This window comes from Ambystoma mexicanum, chromosome 8, assembly GCF_040938575.1.
Source record: "Ambystoma mexicanum isolate Mex_15411 chromosome 8, UKY_AmexF1_1, whole genome shotgun sequence".
Lineage (NCBI taxonomy): Eukaryota > Metazoa > Chordata > Amphibia > Caudata > Ambystomatidae > Ambystoma > Ambystoma mexicanum.
Window position 1 is genome coordinate 174889489 of NC_090929.1, and position 21645 is coordinate 174911133.

The 21645-nt window shown below is 43.5% G+C and overlaps 1 protein-coding gene across 4 annotated transcripts in view; it reads right to left on the bottom strand.

Moving 5' to 3' along the window:
* Window positions 1–21645, bottom strand: part of ENTR1 (endosome associated trafficking regulator 1) — a 540688-nt gene that overhangs the window by 324089 nt on the left and 194954 nt on the right. For 2 of the 4 annotated variants that reach the window (XM_069609578.1, XM_069609576.1), the window contains one exon: window positions 20518–21204. In XM_069609578.1, the coding sequence (XP_069465679.1) occupies window positions 20518–21204 (687 nt within the window). The remainder of the gene's footprint in view (window positions 1–20517; window positions 21205–21645) is intronic. The other 2 variants (XM_069609577.1, XM_069609579.1) reach the window with 1 other exon arrangement.

The window sequence follows — 21645 nt, forward strand, 5'->3', positions numbered from 1 at the left end:
TCAGTAAAATCAGAACATTATTAAATGACGAGCAAGCATATATTATGCACCAATACATGACACCACCATATGCGTTTTTCTTCACGTCGTTGATTTTGCTCATTTTTGGAAATTGAATTATTCTCAAAAGTCAACATTGTGCCTGTGTTCTACTTTAAGGAAGGAAAACACCTTTTTAATCAGATAAACCCGTTAAATGCTCAGGTAACTGCCAGATCTGCAATTATCTGCATAAGTAACCTCCCATTTGCAGGGCCATTTTTAGGATCTTGCAGAAACACAGGTATATTAGTATTACATCAAACAAGAGCAGGATAAACTCGGAGTATGTATACAAAAATAGCGATAAGTATTCTATGGGCATCAACATTTGACAAAACCATTGGGCCTATCCAAAGGGAAACTCAGTAAGGGAGAAATCTGGAAACTTTTTGCGCTTCATCATCGAACTCAAGATTTGGCATTTTTAGCACATCAACACTTTCTCAAGTCCAATGCATTTATTTAAATCAGCAGTCTTGGCGTCCTTCCTTGTCATCGATCAAGTCTGCACGTGCTGAACAACTTCTCCCGAAACAACGGACGGGGTGGTGCATTGGTTTCACCAGCATCTGGTTTGACGTCTTCCAGATGTATCCACGCGCGTCTTTCTCTGATTTTTACTGCTGAGGGAGTGACATTTACAATTACAAAGGGTCCACTAAAACAGGCGTGTGCCACTTGCTTGTGAAGTTGCGCACTAGGACTTGATCTCTGATAAATATTTTTGGTACAGGAAGTAATTCTTGTAGTTGAGTTGCTGAATGGTCTTCATCCGTGTCCTGAGACAGGCACCCCTTTCCGCTGGAGTTGATCTGAAATAAGAGAGATACTAGCGGTCATACATGTCAAATAAGCACGCAACTCATTTCCTAACAATTCTGCAGTCGTCTGGGCATCACTTCAGCTCCTCGATGGAGGAGACAAGGGCGTGCTCATTCGCCTCCCTGTCACTAGCTTGTGGGGAGATGGTGGTCCGACCCAGGCTGAATCCTTAATGCATATAATGCAAGGGGCAGGCAGTACAGTCATCCCTTCTTCAGTGGCAATTTGAATTTGGCTATTCTCTCTTTAAGAAAACCATTGAGTCTCTCACATATCACGTTCGCTTGCAGGTGATAAGAATAAGAAAACTTGTGTTGTATACTGAGCAATAGGCTAATCTGTTCAAATACCTTATTAACAGAATGGGGCCCATCGTCGGATCTCAGCACCTCACATACTCCCCATCTAGGAAAGCCTCATCGAACTAAAAACTTCACTGCGCAAGTGGCATCAGGGTGTGTACATTAACCTGCTTCAATCCATCTCGAAAAGGGACACACCACCACTATCGGATACCTATATCCACTACATACTTGCAGCATATTAACATAGTCGATATGTAAATGCTGAAAAGGACCATTCAGTCGAGGAATCACTCCTTGGATTGTTCGCCTTGTGTGCCCAGCAGTAAACATTTCAAATACGACGCAATTTACTACATAAAATGCGACGTGTTCTAACCGGTTCGGTACAAACCAGACCTCTGCAATAGCTGCTGCAAGGCACTCCCAAGTGCTACATACGCAGAGTAGTGCAGCTGTTCAAGCACTACCCTTAATAAGGCTACCAGCATTGCCAGCTTTTCAGTGCTGTCCTGTCGCCACAATGCTTCAGAGGGGGATAAAGAACACCCTCCCCTTCCCCATTTCTTGCTCTTCCTGCGGTGCACTACCTTGAACTTCCATCAACTGAGTTCTTGATAAATGATTAAACCCTTCATTTACAATCATAATCATGACCACTTTTTCCTTAACATATGGAGTATCAAAACTTGAAATAACTGGTGAATATGGAACCCTTTTGGTCTTTTAGTCTGTGGCTTTGTTCCCGTGAGAGATCAAGTCAGTTCTCTTAGTATGTGCTGCACATTTAACTATTGCGATGGCTACTGGGAGTTGTAGTGCCTTAATAAGCCTGTCCAATAATGCTGCGTGTTGCACTGGAGTAATGTCCGTTCTGACGTAGCCCCTCTTTCTCCAATGTGCAAGCCATGTGTGCATGGTTGAAGCCACATAGGCGGAGTCACTGTACACCGTCACTTCCTGCTCTTCGTTTTTCTCGAGCGCGACAATAAGAGCCAACAATTCTGCTGCTTGTGCCGAAAAGGGAGATGTAGTCTTGCACTTGCTACAACTTCAAATTCCCCATTAGCTCTGTGCCTTACCGCAGATGAACCTGAATGCCTTTCCCCATCAGGTTGATTAATTTTTGAAGACCCATCAATAAAGAGAATCTCTCGACCAGACAGCGCATTTTCTTTTACACGCGGATGGTCATCATAGAATTAGTTGGAGCAATCATGCAAATGCTCACCCTTTGCCAAAGGCTCAGCTACAAACGTGGCATGGTTCACTATTTTACACCCGACTATTTTCATTGCTGGATTTCATATAACTATCTCATTCGCAGAAGCTCTCTGAGATGTCAATGTATCCTTGTTTCTCCAAAACAGCAAATAAAGCACGCTCAACAAACAACGTCATAGAACACCCCATCACAATATTGGTAGACTTCACCAATGCGAACGCGGCTGCAGCCATCTGTTGTTCACAATGAAAGTGCCCCCTCATAACTGGATCTAAAATCCCACTGTAATATGCCTGGGGTCCCATTCGTGTGTGAAAACAGAAAAGATTCCTCGGCATAGCTGGGAATTCCTAAAACTGAAGCTGTACAAATTGCTTTCTTCAATTCTTCAAACCCTCCCTCCATTTTCTCAGTCCATTCTATTTTTTTCTTGTTCACTTGTGCTTTCTTCAGAGCCTGCAAAAGGGGTCTTGTGTATGAACTATAATGAAATACCCATGGCTCTAACATAATTGCACAATCCCAGAAACTGCTGCATTTTTTTTATCGTATGCAGTTTTGCTGTTTTCATAATCACCTCAGCTCTTTCAGGTGTGACTTTCTTCCCCTCATGTGAGATCAACTGACCTATGTACAACACATCTTCTTGACAAATATTGTAATTTCTCCTTGTCCACTTTATATCCCTTGTCTGCTAGAATAGCCATTAAAGGGATACTCTAGTAAAAAAATTTATTTCAAAAATAGATAGGCCACATTAAAAAAAAAAATACTAGCATCCTCCGTTTTAAAACTTCCTATGTAAAATTTTGAGATATTTAAGCTCAAAAGCAAGCACAAGGGCGCCGCCATTTTGTGAAATGGAGGCCCTCCTGTGCTTGCTTTTGCGGCACTAATGAAGGAAAAGCCAGCCAGCTGTAGTAAACAAAGTCTACCGCTGGGTGGCTTTCCCTTCATTAGTGCCGGGACTCGGAGGACGCGGACCGGAGACCAGAGCAGGAAAGCTGCAGCTGAATCTCGGTAGGTGCTATTTATTTTTTTACAAAAATTAAGCACTAGCTGCGGTTTTTTTTCTAAGTTTTCCGGGCTGGAGGAGCCCGGAAAACTTAGAAATAAAACCGCAGCTTTAAAAACGTTGTATTTATGTTTGCGGTCGCTTTTGAAGCGACCGCAAACATAAATACAACGTTATTGTGTTGGAAAACACTGCGGTTTTAAAACCGCAGCATTTTCCAACACAACCGTGTTGTGTCTGCCTGAATCTACTTTTCCATTTGGGGCTCTCGGGCTGGAGCCCGAGAGCCCCAAATGGAAAAGAAGATTCAGGCAGACAACGTAGCATTTCCCATTTGGGGCTCTCGGGCTCCCCGTGGGGAGCCCGAGAGCCCCAAATGGAAAAGCAGATTCAGGCAGACAACGCGGTATTGCAGAAAACAACCGCATTGTGTCTGCCTGAATCTGCTTTTCCATTTGGGGCTCTCGGGCTCCCCACGGGGAGCCCGAGAGCCCCAAATGGAAAACAAGATTCAGGCAGACAACGTAGCATTTCCCATTTGGGGCTCTCGGGCTCCTGAGCCCGAGAGCCCCAAATGGGAAATCAGCTGCAGGTAGAAACACTACGCGGCATGTAAACATAACCGCGTTGTGTTTCTGCCTGCTGTGGCTTTCACTTTGGGTCTCTGGTGCTCCTGGGAGCACCGGAGACCCAAAGTGATAGCCACAGCAGGCAGAAACACACGTGGTTGTGTTGGAAAACGCTGCGGTTTTTCGTTCCAAGTTTCTCAGGCTCCTCCGAGCCGGAGGAGCCTGAGAAACTTGGAACGAAAAACCGCAGCGTTTTCCAACACAATAACGTTGTATTTATGTTTGCGGTCGCTTCAAAAGCGACCGCAAACATAAATACAACGTTTTTAAAGCTGCGGTTTTATTTCTAAGTTTTCCGGGCTCCTCCAGCCCGGAAAACTTAGAAAAAAAACCGCAGCTAGTGCTTATTTTTTGTAAAAAAAATAAATAGCACTTACTGAGATTCAGCTGCAGCTTTCCTGCTCTGGTCTCCGGTCCGCGTCCTCCGAGTCCCGGCACTAATGAAGGGAAAGCCACCCAGCGGTAGACTTTGTTTACTACAGCTGGCTGGCTTTTCCTTCATTAGTGCCGCAAAAGCAAAAGCCAGCACAGGAGGGCCTCCATTTCACAAAATGCCGGCCCTCCTGTGCTTGCTTTTTCGAATTTTGAGCTTGAATAGCTCAAAATTTTACATAGGAAGTTTTAAAACGGAGGATGCTATTATTTTTTTTTTAATGTGGCCTATCTATTTTTGAAATAAAATTTTTTACTAGAGTATCCCTTTAACTGAAAAGAGTCTCGTCTGCACTCATCTTCTGTCGTGCTGCAAACCAAAAGATCAACCTACTGCAGCACAACACTTTGCAAATCAATGTTGCTCAGGTCCATCTGCAGGACCCTATTAAAGATCAACAGACTCAAAATACACTTGGGGCAAACGAGTGCTCTTCAACTTAGTCTGATGAAACGTAAATTATGTAAGGTCTTCGGATTTCTTATGCAAAGGGATTGAGAAAAATGCATTTTTCAAGTCAATCACTGTGAAATATCGTGCTTCTGATGGGATACGACATGGTATTGTTGCCGGATTCGGAACTAAAAGAAAACTCTGCCCCTACAATCTGGTTAATTGGCCTCATGTCCTGGATATTTTTCCAAGACCCCCCTACCCTCCTTTCGGTTTTCCCCTGGGTACACTGCGGTATTACACGCTAACTCTGACATCACTAGAATGCCTTGTTGCATCATGGCTGATATAGTCTTAAAAATACCCTCATTCGCCTCTCGAGACATGGGGTACTGTCTTGCTCGAGGTAAAATGGCATGTCCGCCGTTGCAATAGCATCCTATAGCTGCCTCTGCATTGCTCATACACGACCCAGTTAGCCATAACTGGACTAACCTTTTAGCAAAGTCACATGCGGTACACTGTTGTCTAAACGTAATCTCTACCGTCATATTGCCTGTCTGACCGCTAAAGCCTATTATTATGAGAAGACCCCTTACCATTTTGCTTTTCTCTTACCTTCTCCCTGCTTGCATGCATGCTTGATGTGGCCTTCTACTCTCAGATTGCACTTTCCCAGAGTATGTACTCTTCCGGCATCTTTGCTATGTCCAGTATGCATACCTGTATTAACTCCCCACAACAAGAGGCGAGCTTTCCAAGTATGTATTCACTGCACCTATTATGTCCCTTATATGTACGCCTGATGTAGCCCTCCACAACAAGATGCAAGCTCTCCAAGCATGTCTTCACTGCACCCATTACGTCCCTTATATGTACGCCTGATGTAGTTCCCCATAAAAAAGAGGCAAGCTTTTCCAATTATGTATTTTATTGCACTATCCAGAACCAATGTATGTCTGGTTGGTAACTACTGTAACTCGTTTGCTGACAGCACGTACTGTAACCATATTCTTAAGTTAAAGCACCTAGATGCCTCTGGGCTTTGTGCGCTGTACAAATGACAAATAAATAACAAAATAAAATTTCTCCTGGCTTCAGCTTAATCTTAACCTCCACTATCCCATTCAATAGGCCTACGTCATAGGGGTCTGTAATCCATAGAGAGCTTGGCACCTTTTCCAAATCTTCATCAGAAAATGCTGGGCATTGCCACACTATCACCATTCGCGGTGGGATCTCTCTTTTCTCGATTCTAATCCAATATGTAATACTCCTCTCGAATATTACTTCATCATCTGATGGATCATCTGTAAACATGTCTTCGTCTGTGACGTCAGTCAATCTATACCCTTCCCAAATGGCAATCACTGTTGTCGGTGGCCTATCCTCATCTGTGCCTTCGAGCATGGCCAATGTCCCTGGCACTATGGCTGCATGTAACTCTAGGAGAATAGTCTGTTCCCCCCTCTTCGTCCATAGATATTGTGGCCTGAACCAAAATTCATCAGGTATTCTCATAATCTTTCCCACTAAGCCGGGTAGCCATGTCAATAAAATGCATACCCCATAAAGAAAGACTTCTGGTTCTAATGGCATTCCTCGCAGAGCCATTTGCACTGTAAACGCCAATATAAACTCAGCCACGTTCATATAGTGTATCCCTGGAGTAGAACACACTATGCCATCATTGGTAAAAGAAACAGTCATATTAAGCTTCGTCATTAAATCTCAGCCTAGAATATTAACCAGTGTCTGTTGTCAATACAATACAAAACCGACATCTCGCAACTCTCCTATGGAGACTGGTAATTCATTAGTAAAAGGAACTCTGCTTGTAGCTCCAGAGAAAACTTGCGCATTCATGGCATTTCCTAATATTGGATATTTGCCCTCTCGTATACACGAGTAGCCCCAGTGTCTACTAGAAAAGAAAAATATTTGCCTCCTATGGTCACATCAACCTTGGTTCCTCTTAGGGGTCTGGTGTCACCGATAGTACTGAACACATCAAGTCGCTATGTGAGCTGTCCTATTGTGGATACATACTTATCCCCCGTACCCGTGAAATGACCTCCTCCCACCACAGGGACACCCCCTACTCTAGGTGTTAATAACGGTCCTGCGTTTGCATTCTGCTGTATCTGCATGGTTGCATGCTGGGATTGCCCTTGCGGCGGATTCAACGGTGCTTGCTGTGGTTGCAATGCCTGTTGCATTTGCGGCGCTTGTACTCGATACACTGATCTTGGGCGATCCCATCCCTAGCTTGTGAGCTATATTCTGGAGGATAAGCTGCCCCCCCCCTTGAGAATTGCCCATTCTGTACATAGCCCACATGTTTGCACAATGTGCCCTGCCATCACACACACACACACACACACATGTCCAACAAACCGGAGGAAATCTTCATATTTGTCCCCCTTGCATATTTTGATTATCATTCTGAAACCCACCTAGATTAATTTGAAAATTCCATCCTACTCTGTAACCCATTTCTCTGCCTCGCAGCGTAAACCCATTCCCTCCTTCATCCATCCAACGTTGATTATTCGCCTGTGATGCACCCACTGCCTGCTGCATTCCCAATCCTTCTCCGCTCATCAGTACCGCCCCTTCTATGGCGTACTTGACAATTTCTTCTGAACTAACTTAGCTTCCTCAAATTTTCTAGCATCTTCCTTCTTATTCTTCTCTTGCAGCAGTGGACAATGATGCACCACAGTGAACGGTATCTCTGCCCATGGCTTTGCTTCCATTCCCGCTCATTTCTTGAGTTGCCTCTGTACCGGCTCTGGTAATCCCCAGACACAGAATGTGGGAAAATACTGGCACCGATTTCCCCCACGGCTCCCTCGTTTTCAAAGTCCAATGTTCCTTAATACTTTGAATATAAGAAAGTGGATCTTCGTCATCCGTCCTCTTACGTGCCATAATTGCACCCATATCTGATGTATCAGGATACTGTACCATGAGCGCTTTCCAGACAGCCGCTCTACAATTATTAAACGGCGCTCCATCATGCACTGTGTTCTGTGCCGTGACACTTGAGTAACCTGCTCTCGTCTAAATGTCATCAGCCCTTTCCTCAAGAATGGCGGCTAGGAGACCCTTAATGTCCCCTATAGCTAGAGTATTTCCTCCTGTCATCTTCTCTAGCTCATAAATCCATTTTCCCGCACCCGCCGTAAAGCTGTGAAGTTTACATCTTAAATTATCGTTATCCATCTGTGGCCAGGGGATATACTGCGGTCTGGCCCCTCCTCCTCCAATAAAGGGAACTGTGTAACCCCAAATACACAATCGGCTCACATCATCTGCCTATTCATAGTAGGGACAATGGTTCCCTATTGCCTTCTACCTGGCAATAACCTCAGCCTACTCACATTTGGTGGCGATCCCCCTCTCGCTATGTGATCGTCTTTTAGGTCGCTCTGGATACGCTATAGGATCTGGCGTCCTATGCTTAGGCTGCTCTAGATCGGACCATTTTACTTCCTTGTCTGTCTGCAGACATCCCTCGCGACACCACATGCACTTTCTCCCTCCTCGTCACAGAAGGTTTCCCTGTCTTCGTCTGACATATCTTGTCCCAAACTAGTATGGCTTTCATTCCCTTCACCCCTGTCTAAGGTCAGTCTGCTAAGAGAAAGCTTTTTCCTCAAAACCAAGTAAGCTTCCTTCTTCACCTCGTGATTGGGCGACTATAGATCGATCTTTTCCCTTGCATCCCGATCCACCTCTTGCTCTCATGACTTGATAGGCTTTATCGATTCCATCTCTGATACTTCCTATCTAGGTGTACCATAGATGGTCCTGGCGTTGCTCCCTGAGACGGGAGAAACTCCTGTCATCCCATGATATTACTGGACTCGGTTTCATCAACTCTTTTTGAATGCGATCGATATTGCATTTGCCGTCTCCTTTTTCGGCTCCACTGCTTCGTCTAATTCCCTTTGCTTTCGTTACCATTTAACTCTTTCCTCATTGCTTCTTTTTTCTTCCCTTCATCTTTGCATTCTTTTATCCCATAATTTCTGCTTTTCCTCTTTTCTCTGTCTCTCGGTCTTCGATTGCTCTGTCTGTTGTCATACTTCCTCTGCTCCTCTGTCCTTTCTTCCTTTCTCAGCTGCTCTTCCAGACATATTGGTTCTCGACTGTCAGCACTTTTTGTATTCATCCTCTTTCAATTGTTTCTCTCATTCCCTGTCTTTTCTATCCTGTTCGTCTTAATCTTCCTTTTGCCCAATTTCCGCCATACTTTTCCCATCGAGTTTGAGCAATATCTGTCCACCCACCCATTCATTCTGTACGGGCATGACCTCATCAGCCTTATCCGTTTCTCCTTTCCATCTCTTAATCTCTCGTTCTATTTCTAATGACATATCCGGTCGTTCACTTTTCTCCTCCTTGTCTTGTGGGACCTTAAACATCTCCTATTTTCCCTTAGTCCAGAAAAGACTATCATCACTACTGTAAGCAGGCAGTTCATGTATCGGATTACTATATCCTGTCGCCGCTTTTAGTTCCCTTAATGGGTACAATCCTTCATCTTTTGTACTATCGCCATTTACTTCGGGTGAGGTAAGGTGAGCAGAAAGATCAACACCTTCCTCCCTACACTGAGTAAGCATCCAATCCTCAGGAGGTGGATCCTCCCGCTCCTCCTGGTACATTTTACAGAGCTCTAAACTAGCTAACCTCTTTCCCAATTTCTTCCCTGTGTATGCATCGTGCAAGTATGTGGTCATGTGTTGCAAAACCGCCTTTGACAGCGATCCCCCTTGTGGCCATGGCATGTACACCTTGTCTGCTGGGCCCTTGACCCATTCCCTACTATACTGTTTGAGATTAGGTGCGTGTTTTGGCAGCATTTTGCACAGATGCATCAGTGGAATTACATCCCCCATTGTGACAAGTCTCAATTGACTCAATTACACAAATACGTTTCAGAAAAACAATATGAGCGCGCGCCAACAGCCGGCGCTCAAAGCCTCTGCTGTTCAATGATCTCAATCTACCTATTCAGTCGGCGCCAACAATGACTAAAAGACAAATCAACTTTCTCTTCCTTTACCTCACAGTTTTACTCTTTTCACTCGACACCTTTTCAATTACAAAACACACAGACAAACTAGTCTACTTTACATATTTCTCACCATGGTACTCCTTTTCTCCTAGCCCCTAAAATACCTGCATCAGAGTTTAAGTCATTTCGCAACATAAACCTTTTTCATGCTCCGCCTAAGTACCCCCTTGGGGTTTCAAAATGACTTCTTCTAGACCTTCCTTAAGGTAGGAAACTGGGCTCTACAGAATGCTCCTCATTCAAACACTTCTCATTATACAATAAACAAACCCCCTGTTACTTGTCTACATTACGACAATCCCATTCTCTCTATTTTTGCCAGTCCCCTCAATCTACTCACCATTCGTTTTTTGGCTCAAGAGCCTCGATATCGACCCCTCCTCCAATCGGCCACCGTCGTCTTTAGTCTGCTCAGCGCCTGTGGAAACCAGGAGGGATTTCGTGAAAGAAGGATCCATCCCACCAGTATCTATTTTCTTGCAAAACTTCTATATCGGCCGCTCACCACAGGAAACCTTGCAATCCTCCGGTTAGATGGCAGAGGATGTCCGACTATCCGAAAATACTAAATACCTACCAACTGATGGGCCTGAACCATCCTCTCTCGGCTGACAAGTGAACCCGATGTCAGGTACTGTCAGGTTGGAGTGACATATTCTTTACATGCAGTATCATATACTCATTTACATTGGGTCAGGGGAGACACATATTTAGTATAGAAAGGTTTTGGGAAGTTATCATGGGTTATATTTTTAAACAGCCAATTTTGCCCTTAACCTTCATTGCAGTCTATGGAAAATGCCCCAAGCCAAGATGGAGGTTCTCAGTCTAAATTCTAATTGGCTGGAGATTGTTTATAGGGAGGACAATGAACATTCTAAACTGCCTTTCATCGTCCTTGCCCAGCTGAGAGGTTGTGTGCCTTGCAGCTCCTGCTTAACTTGGTCAAGGGTGATAAGTTTCTAGCAGTTGAGCGGAAAATCTGAAAGTATAACAGGAGTCGTGTATGAAGTTTGGTGAAGACACAGGACAGGAGTTAGAAACTTCCAATTTTCTGAGAAAAGTACTTTTCAAGTCTCAATCACAAGATAAGTGACTTTCCATTTTTGTTGAACTTTGTAAAAAGGTTACATTTATTTTAAGGGATTGAAATCTCAAATCTGTATCTAAAAAAATTGAAGCGCGTACGTTTGCTTTTTATCTCTACGTGTCAATTCAAACTAGCGCGTGAGTTTTTTCCCGTTTCTTTGAGCCCGCGCGTGTGTCTCTGCGCGTGAGAGTGAAGCGCGAGCGTGAACTTTGGACTCGCGTTAACTGTTCATATACGCGAGGGTTTTTTCTACGTGATAAAATAAAAGCGCGTGAGCTTTTTCCCGCAATTTGGTTTTTAGCGCGTATGCGTATTTATTCGTGGGTTGGACTTTAGCGCGTGTAATTTTTTATCGCGTCTTGGACTTTAGCGTGTGTGCGTTTTACCCGCGAATTGGATTGTCAGCGCGTGTGCGTATTTCCCGCGACTTGGAGAAAAGCGCGCGTGTTTTTTTTCCCGCGATTTGGATTGTCAGCGCGTGTGCGAATTTCCCGCGACTTGGAGAAAAGCGCATGTGTTTTTTCCCGCTGTTTGGATTTTCAGCGCGTGTGCGTCTTTCCCGCGACTTGGAGTAAAGCGCGTGTGTTTCTTCCCGCGGCTTGGATTTTCCGCGCGTTTGTGTTTTACCCGCGGTTTGGATTTTAGCGCGTGTGCTGGCTTTCCACGTGAAGATTTCATCGCAAGTTTAAAATTCGTTCCCGAGTAAAAGACACTCTACAGAGAAAATATAAAAAACAAATACAAGAACTTAAAAGAACTTCCTTAAACTTATTTGAAGAACTTTAGACCTTGTTCAAGAATCTTAGGGTGGAGCAGACGAACTACAAAGTTAAAAATTACATTCATGGACCTACTGAGAAGGCTGAATGATCTATAAGATTCTGGTCCACAAGTAAGGAAGTCTTGTCTGCTTATCACTTCTCTGGGCATACTGAAGAGAAGTACCAGGTATGGTTTTTTGACTATTTTGGTAAAGGATATAGAGTTTGAGGTTAGTATAGTAACCCATGAGTAATGAGGTGTATTGCATGTTTATGTTTTAACTACAGGTGAAGAACCAGCGAGTGATCGCTTACAGCCTGGTGTTTGTTTCTTTGTCCCTTCCCCCTTTCCCCTGAAAGTGAGGTAAACTGAGCGGTCATATATATATCAGCGCGGAGTGCCACATTTTGGGTGGATTGTCGGGGGTTCAGCAGCTTCTGCAGACACCAGGTTCTCAGCATGACACCCGAAGGTTCTTCAAGACGAGGTAACAGTATATGAGATGGATGGGGATGAAGATCTTACTAGTACATAAATAATCAGACAGACTCAGGAAGTTGGCAAAGATTTAGCTATTTTAATAACAATTCTCTAAAACAGGGAGTACAACGGGCATCAACGTACGCTTGCTTAAGTCTCTCAATGTTTTACATGAAAAAACAGTTATATAGCAAAAACTCATCATGGGTGATGTCATACTACGTGGCAAAATAAGAAAAAATACACGTTTCATTGGCTTTCAAACTATAGGGCTCCTCACTATGCGTCCCTCTGTTATTGGTTGTCATACTTGTACCGTTCTGGAATATTCCACTCGATAGCAGCACGCAAGCTGGTACCCCAGGTGATGGAGGGTTGGACTTGGTCATGCCTCCCCACCCAATTAGCCCATCATCCATCATCACTCCTACTGTCTACCAGTCAATTAGTCTTTGAACTCGGCCTTGCAATAGCCTTTCGTCTCTGGGAAGGGAGTGTGAATACAAGCACTTCTTGTCTCGGTGTAGCTTGCCCAAAGTCTATTCTCATCTTGACCATGTGACAGGAGACCGTGTTTTGGAGCTCCTCCTTCATATTTAATACTATTAAATTAATAAAACCTGGCACTTCTAGTGTTTTTCCATTAGATTGCAACAGAAGCTCGTCTCGTTTCTCACATTCATTGTATTTTCTTAAATGGATAACCAGGTGTTTGGTGGCCCAACTCTTGACACTGGGCCAGCCCAGCCTTCTCAAATCTTCCTTCAGCATCAGCTGTTTTCTTGTACTGCGCCACACTTTCAGCCCTTCTTGATCATGGGGTCCTAGTTTGCTAAAATGCGTTGTGGAACATCCAGATTGTATACATACACATACATATATATATATATATATATATATTGGTGGCACCACCTGCAGTCTATTCACTGCGTATATCTTCTTCAGTGCTTTTGTTCGTGCAATCTTCATTCTTGCACACAAAGTGTTGCTCAATCCTTCACTTCGCAATCAGATTCTATGAGGTCCATATACTTTCCTCTTCAGCATCTCCTCTGGGTGCGTCACTTCTGCTTCCTGTGACATCACCAGACTCTTGTCTTTGTCACTTCACACTTCTTCGAGAACCTCCTTCAAGATGCTGTCATTTCGCTGCGGGTATATTATGTAGGGCTTTCTTAATGGGTACCTTTTTTTTCGGTGACTCTTTGCGGTATAGGGACCATTACTGGCATCATAAATGTCGCAATTTCCGACTTCCAACATATAGGCAAAATGGGGGCGGAACTTTCTGTAGAGGTACTTGGCTCCTACTCTACAGTCCAGTCTCCACATCCTTGGGGCCTCAGCCTGTAGCTCATTGCCAGATTCCAATTCAAAGCCATGCTGTTTAAGTTTGTGAACGCACCACAATATGCATGATAAGCTTCACACCACACAGAGAGCAAACAACAAGCATTTATTCAATATGGCAGAAGCACTGTTAACTGGAGGGAGAGCGCTTGTGGAGCCCATGTGTGTTATTACTGATGGTGAAGCATAGTGTGGCTGTGTTTTTAAAATGACAGGTTGGTGCACATTTAAATTGTGCCTAGCCAGCCTAAGTTCTTATTCAGCTTAAAGGCAAATATCAAATAAAGAAGACTTTGAAATACATATGAGATGCATTCACACATTTGATGAGCAGTGAGCAATATAGGGCATTAGATGAATATCCTTGCCAATCTCAGCCCATCGCCAATTTCAGGACATAGGCGATGACCCTCACAAAGAAACCAGCCCATGGGGAGCGTACACAGGGCTATAAAAGCCCCCAAGCTCCGTATGGCAGTGTGCATTTTTGTAGAGAGGTCAGTGTTTTGAGAATGAGCTGGAGTTGGAGAGTTCATGGATGATACACTGAGGAGGTTGCAGGAGAGCTCCCAGAGCAGCTAGACAAGGGAGAACAGGGAGTGTGTAAATACCAAGGAAGATGGGGTCCCGGGTAAGGCCAGATCAAGGAGAGCTGGGTAATTTCCCCGGAAGGCTAGAGAAGAGACCCAAAGGGCTGAGTGAGGCCACTCCAGGAGGGGCCCGACATGGATAAAGACCCAGGAGGTGGGAGGAGAGATTAAAAGCTGTAAAGCAAGTGAGAGGTGGTACACATAGGACTGTTGGCAACAAGGTGATTGGGAAAACAGCAGGAGAGATTGTGGTTAGTAAACAGGAGGTTGAAGATCTGGAGGAGGCATTCTGAAGGAAGTTGGCGAACACAAGGTTGATGTTGTAAAACCACAGAGAAGGTTGACAATGATTGTGAAGCGGTGGTAAGAGGATTACATCATGCAGTGGTAGGAGGAGAGTGTGAAGGCTGCATTGGAGCAAGGTGGATAATTGTGAAAGTGATAGTAAGAGGAGCTTAGAACGGAGGGTGGAGAGAAGCAGCCAGGGTTCCATAAGGAGTTTGTGTCAAATTATCAGGAGGAAGCAGTAGGAGGAACTGAGCAGTTGAAAAACTATCAGAAGGCAGCTGAGGAAGGATGAGAGTGAAGGACTAGGTGGAGGGATTGAAAGACAGGCAGACAAAGGTTATGGAAGATCTGGTTGGTCCTAGGCAGGTGTTTGAGGGGAGGGTGGGGCCAAAACCCAGGAGGGAGGATACCTCAGGACTAGCAAAGAAAGAGGGTGATTGAGAAAGAAGGTCAACGCATGGGGAGGTAGGGAGGTCCGGGAGTTTCTTCCCCTCAGAAGACCAGAGAAAACTTCCAAGATGGCTCTGCCAAACACCAGGGAGGCAGACTCCCTAAGGTTAAATAAATACTGGAGGAAGAGCTGGGCACTCTTCTTACAGAGAAACTCAGTTCTGTGTCTTCCCATTGATCAGGCGAAATGGACACTGTGGCCCAAGAACACAAATCTATGGAGAGAAAGACAGATAAAGAAAGGGCAAGAGGGTAAAGGAGATAGGGGAAAGGAAGAAAAGGGAAGAGAGTGAAGTTTGGGAACCTCTGGAAAAGTGCAATTGGGGAGGGTGGGAGATAGTGAGGTATTCTGGGAAAACCAGGTCCTGGACTTATCTGAAACTTTTTAAACCCCTTTTTCATCGGGAGACTCTTCCCTTTATTAAAATGTCCTAGGCATGACCAGAACTGGAGAGAATAGACTATTTTCGTTTATAAAGACACATTTGGGCACCAATATACCCACAGTAGACTAACTCCTACTAATTTCTTGATCAATGTCAGATCATATATTCTTTGAGGATTTCATGCTGCAGGTAAATATATCCATCCCATACTATAAAGAAATTCTTTGCGCTTACCAAGTTATAGACGGTGGGCAGTCATAATGTCGACAGTCAAAATGTCGACAGTCAAAATTTCGAAAAATAAATGTGGAAAAAAATAATGTCGACAAACAATGTCGACATTTTTTCGATATTTTTTCGAAATTTTGTATTTATTGTATGAATAAATAAATATATATAACTAAGATGTGTTGAGTATGAGGGGTGGGGGGTGTGGGGGGGTTGCAGGGGGGTCTTGGGTGAGAGGGGGTTGGGGGGGACCCCCCCGGAACCCCCCCAATAGTAAATGATACTCTTTTTGGTTATTTATTTATCGAAAAATAAATAAATATATAATTAGAATGTGTTGAGTATGAGGGGTGAGAGGGTGGTTGGGGGGGTGTGGGGGGGTGTTGGGTGAGGTGTTGATAGTTCTAAGTGACATTTTTTTGTCGACATTTTTTTTTCTAAAAAATGACTACATTATAAGTATAGGATGTCGACATTGTTTTCGAAATTTTTTTGTCGACATTTTTTTTTCGACATTATGACTATAAACAGTTATAGACGTGGTTCACTGTAAATCACAAGCAGACTATTTTCTGTTAAAGTGAGTTTGAAGTGGGGGGCGAGTGCAGAGGCAGCGAATATTCATTTTGCTAAAGATGGAAGCAATTAGATCTGGAAGAAAGGTCTATTTAGCCCTGATAGACTTCTCCCATGCTTTCGACTCCATCGACCGAGAACTACTGTGGACAAAGATGACCAACTGGGGCTGTCCTGAGAGTCTACTAGCCGCCATTAAAGAAATTCACACTGCTACTACCATCAGAGTGCGCCTCGACCAACGCGGATCTCTTACATAGGAAATTAACACCTTCTGCGGAGTTAAACAGGGCTGCCCTCTGGCGGCGATCATATTTAACTTGTTTCTCTCGGACATTGGCATGTCAATTAACGAGCCTCGATCCTTTTCCCCAAAAATACATGGCTGTGCTCTAAGCTGGATGCTGTATGCGGACGACTTAATTTTGTTAGATACCACCCCGATCGGCCTCCAGCGTAAAATGAATGCAGTGGAATGTTATGTGGAAACCAATGGTCTGCACATCAATAACACAAAAAGTGAAATTCTGACGCTGCAAAACTTGCAAACGGGCCGCCATCAGAAAAACAACAAATTTAGATGGCATCTGGGAAAAGAAAAACTTACCACGGTGGAAAGCACTAGATATCTCGGCATGCAAATTAACACAAACATAAATGATAGCCCTTGGATGGAGATTGCGAAAACAAAATGCCGACACTTTGCCTCTCAAGCACTGATCCTACACAAAAAATATGTGAAGTTCTCGCTTAAGCCAGTGATAACCTTTTACCAGCAGAAGGTTGTCCCGTCCCTAATATATGGAGCTGAAAATGCTTTTGGATGCCCAGTTGAATTCTGGCCAACCCTAGAACACATCTTCTGGGTAAAAACTTTACATCTACCAAATAGCATCTCAACAGCCTGCCTACGTTATGAGTTAGGCCTGATTTCTATTGAGGCACGGATCACAAGGAATGCCCTGGCCCTACTTAGGAAAACTACACTGCCAGACGCTGCTCCACAATTTAAAATACTGGGCAAACCTGGAAATGCGAACCCAGACTGTCTGTTAGCTTTATGGTTTAAGAAATGTGAAGAGCTTCTGACCATGTATGAGACCAACACCAAAACGCTGCAGGACAATCCGCTGTTGGTAAAGAAAAAGATCTGGGAATTCGATTGGATCCAAACCAGCGAAGACTGAAGGACTTCCAAAACAATGAGGGACGCTCCTAGTGAAGCAAGAGCGTTCAATAAACTGCAAAATTATGTGGTCTTATTCCCAGACAACAGGAGGAGAGCCACATATATGAGATTCCGCCTAAACCTTATTAGAACTAAAGATCGAACAAAGAACTGGGCTGGAAAGGATAAGTCTAATATCGTATGTAGGTTTTGTAAAGCCTGCGACGAAACGCTTAAACATCTGGTCTTATTCTGCCCCTTCTTTAGATCTCTAAGAACTAAACATCTTGGCCAAATGTTAAATGAATATCCACTGAGGAACGCCGAAGAATGGTGGCAGCAGATGTTTATGGGTTCAAACACAAAACTGACAAGGGTGTTAACCCTGTTTTTGCATGAGATTGAAAGGAGCCTTGAGATATCTGACACCGAAGTATAAGGACATTAGGATAGTGTCTAACATGGCTTAGTCATCACACGAAGCAAACTAATCACTCCCTGACAAGGCTCCTTTGGCACTAAAGACACAAACCGTGTCAAAAGGACGGAACTTTATCTCATGCATATGTTTTTTCTTGTTTTGTTATGTATTGGGTCTGGACTAACTCGAAGTGTTTTAAAGGTTTGTATAAACCAATACAAATAAAAAAAAATAAAAAAATAAAAAATAATATTCATTTTGGTTGAGGGATTACATGTTGTGTACCAGTATCTTGATGTAATGCCTATCGTGAGATAATTGCCATGAGCTTTGGGCACATGTTTAAAGATCAAACAAAAAATAGTTTAAAAAAAGGCAAGAGAGGTTGTATGTCTTTTCTCGTTTATAATTTAGAAAAAGCTTTTTGGTGAGAAATCAAGTGAACAGCTCAACTGTAATTCTACTGATTTAAAAGCAGCAAGCTAGACAAAAGCCCAAATCTGAGGGAGTTTGTTATATGTTGCAAATCACCACTGGCCTCTAGGTGGCCATCTACTCACTTCAATTTGAGCGCCAAGACCCACACGCGTTTTCCAGTTTCAGGATAAGTGGCTTCCTCAGAGCTCTAAACAAATAAGGTGGTGGATGCCTCAACATCTGCACACACCATTAGCGAGTGAGAATACCCACTTTGCGAGTAAGAAAGGGTGTGCTCTATGCATGTGGTGCATTATAATTATATTTGTTCTTTTATAACGTGATTAATACCAGCTAGAAGTTTCTAAGCCCAGGATCGGAATTCAAACCTGTGTTGCACTGCGTTGTCTTGCTTCCCAGATGAACATGTTGCCCCCTGGGCTATCCTTCTTCCCCAAAGGCATTTCTACCCGGGGAGGGAGAGTGACGGATGCCTGGCTAGTAGCTTCCAGCGTGTAATGTTTACCCCTGAAGGGGCAGACATTCAGAGTGTAGCTATCCCACATAATAGAGATAATCACTGCAAAAGTGAACAGCAATTAGAACCTGGGATAAAGTATCTCTTGTGTACGATTAAAGGATATTGCAAGTCACAGAGTAGCAACACTGCTGAATAGAGGAACAAGGCCATATACAGATTTCCTTTATAACCTTGCCCAACTTTCAGGCAACTTGCATGATCCTTCTAACATATGATGCAGTACTTTATTCTTTATAATACATGGTCAAAACATCATCCCATTTAATACGTCGGTCTCTTGATTATGTAAGGCAGTGATCTTCAAACTGTGGAGCTGGCCCCAGTAGGGAGGCCCAGAGAATGTCCAGGGGTGGAGCACGACCCTTAAAAAAAAATGACTATGGCAACAGCTTTCAATAGAAAATGAGTATTTATGGCATCTGGGGGTGGGGGGGGTTCTTGACAACAATATTTGTACTCAAGGTGGGGCTCCAAGTTCAGAGATCTACCCTTTGGGGATACATATATAACCTGTAATATAAAAGCAAAGATGTGGCATATGAATATTGTCAACAGTATAATAAAATTGAAGCCTGGCACTGCAAAGTTCACAACACGTGGCAGCATGCATATAGTACTACTCTCCTGTAAACTCTGGCAGTGCTCTAAAGAAATATACTACCTTAAATGTCTTATCAGCTAAATAAGCATTTGTTGGAGAAAGGAAACTAAAAATGCAACCCTCCCTCTAATAAAAGGGTGCAGCTTGAAGTCTACTTAGGGAACTGCCATTCTCACTCTGTTGGGGCAGGCAGCAAGAATTGAGACTTCATAACTCACTGTAACAAGTGCAGCAGTGATGTTTTTTTCATGTTACAGGTGAGTAGTGATGTCACACCCAGACTCTAGTAACAATATTATGCATAGGTTCATCTATTGCTAAATGTTTCCATTTAGCTTAAAACAATAAGAGAGCGCAATCTGAGCCGAGAAAATGATAAGTAACCGATAGTTACTTCTGTTCCTGGCAGACATCTGTGCTCCTTCAGTTATTTTAGGATGGCAGGTTCTATACAAGAGATACATGTACAGACCAACGTCAGGACATAGGCCGTTAGCCCTCCATGAAAAGGCAGCTATTGGATTTGGTGGCATGCCCAGATGATTTGGTCAGACTTGGCTAGTCAAGTATTAATGGAACACTAAATCAGGATTATTTGTTTGAAAGCAGCTGCCACGCCACATGAGCATACCTGTTGCACGCCTCACAATGTTAGATCCAGGGGCGTTTGTTACACATTTCCTTGATCTAGAATATGCTTCAATATCAGAAAATATTCTGAATGCAATTGAAATCCGAATACAAATGCACTTTAATAATGTTAAAACGTCACATATTCTTACTGCTGAAATATATCTGGAATGTCTGGGAGTATAACTGGTATACTCTTGGATGCACACTCATTCTGATGGGAGCGGCACCCATAAATCATCAGAGGTGTGCTTTCCAATCAAAGCATCTTTTCAGTTTTTCTCAAATCGCAGCTACAGGAACGAACCTTGCAAAGTAGGTGTATCAAAACATGACATACGTGGAGTGAAGCTTGTGTGGTTTAGGAATGCATACGCATTATTGCATCCATTATAGGGGGAAAACGTCAGTTGCAAGCTACTAGCCAGACACAAAAAGGTACTTGTCACATCAATTCCATACATACAGAGACCAAACCATTTCTTACTCACCAAGAGTTAATTGTCACTGGCCAACAGATCGTGGCAAGGGAAAATTTTGCACCCTTTTCATTAAATATATAAAATTAAAAGCCAAGAAATCTGAATACCTTGTCACAGCTTACTTGCAGGGATTGGATACGAAGGTCTCTTGAAACATCTCCGTGTGCAATTGTATCTGGATCTGATGAACGAGAGTGTACATCTAGTGACGGCGAGGAATGATCAGCGCTCCCAAAGGAAACATCTGGACCAGCTGAACTGAAACTTGCACTCTCATGGAACACATCTGGCAACAATGCATTATAGTCCTCTGCCTCAAGGGACACATCTGGCAACAGCGAGCTATATTCAATGGTTGCATGGGATACATCGGGTAAAGGGGGGTTAGAATTAGTGGACTCATGCGAAGCATCTGTTAGAGATGAACTGGAATCTGTGGTACCCTGGGAAGCATCTGGCAACAGGGAGCCGAATTCTTTGCTATCATTTAACTGCCATGCAGGGACATCAGACAGATCGGCTGAAGTGAGGGAAAAGGAGTCAAAGTTGTTCCTTTTGATGGGGATGGTGTGTCCTGGCTTGTTCTGAGCTTGTTCCACAAAAGCTGGCTGATAACTCCCATCCCAATCGTCATCTGAATCCTCTTCCTCCTCCTCCTCCTCCAATTCACCCTCCTCCGCATCCAACAAAGAGTCTATCGTAAGGTGACCGAAGAAAGGCTTGTGAAATTCTATATTCAGGCCCTTCATCGGAGGTGTGGCAGTTTCAGGTAACGCCTTTTGTGTGGCTGAATCCTTGCATCAAAGAAGAACCATAGAGAAAAAAAGAAAGCTTTTTTAGATTAATTGCGTTGACAATTTCAATACACACTGTGGGTGAGGAGTAACCTACTTGCATGCTAGGAAATGTCATCCATTGTGCCAAGCATAGCGAATTTAACCAGTCCAGTCAGATACAGCCAGAACAAAGAGATCTGCATAAAACAATGGAAATCTTCCCTAGCCCCACTATGTCATACAGAGTTTAACTATGGACTTTTTTGTGCAATATAATCATGCTGCACTTTAAATAATCACTTAAAATCTACCCTAAAAGATTTAAATTTGGTTACACTTCTGGAATTATCAATGCCCAGCATTCTGGTCATGTACAATTTAAAGCCGCAGTACTACCTTGAATTACAAAAAGCAATCCCCTACTACGAAAGAAAATACATTTGGTTTGACCTTAACTTT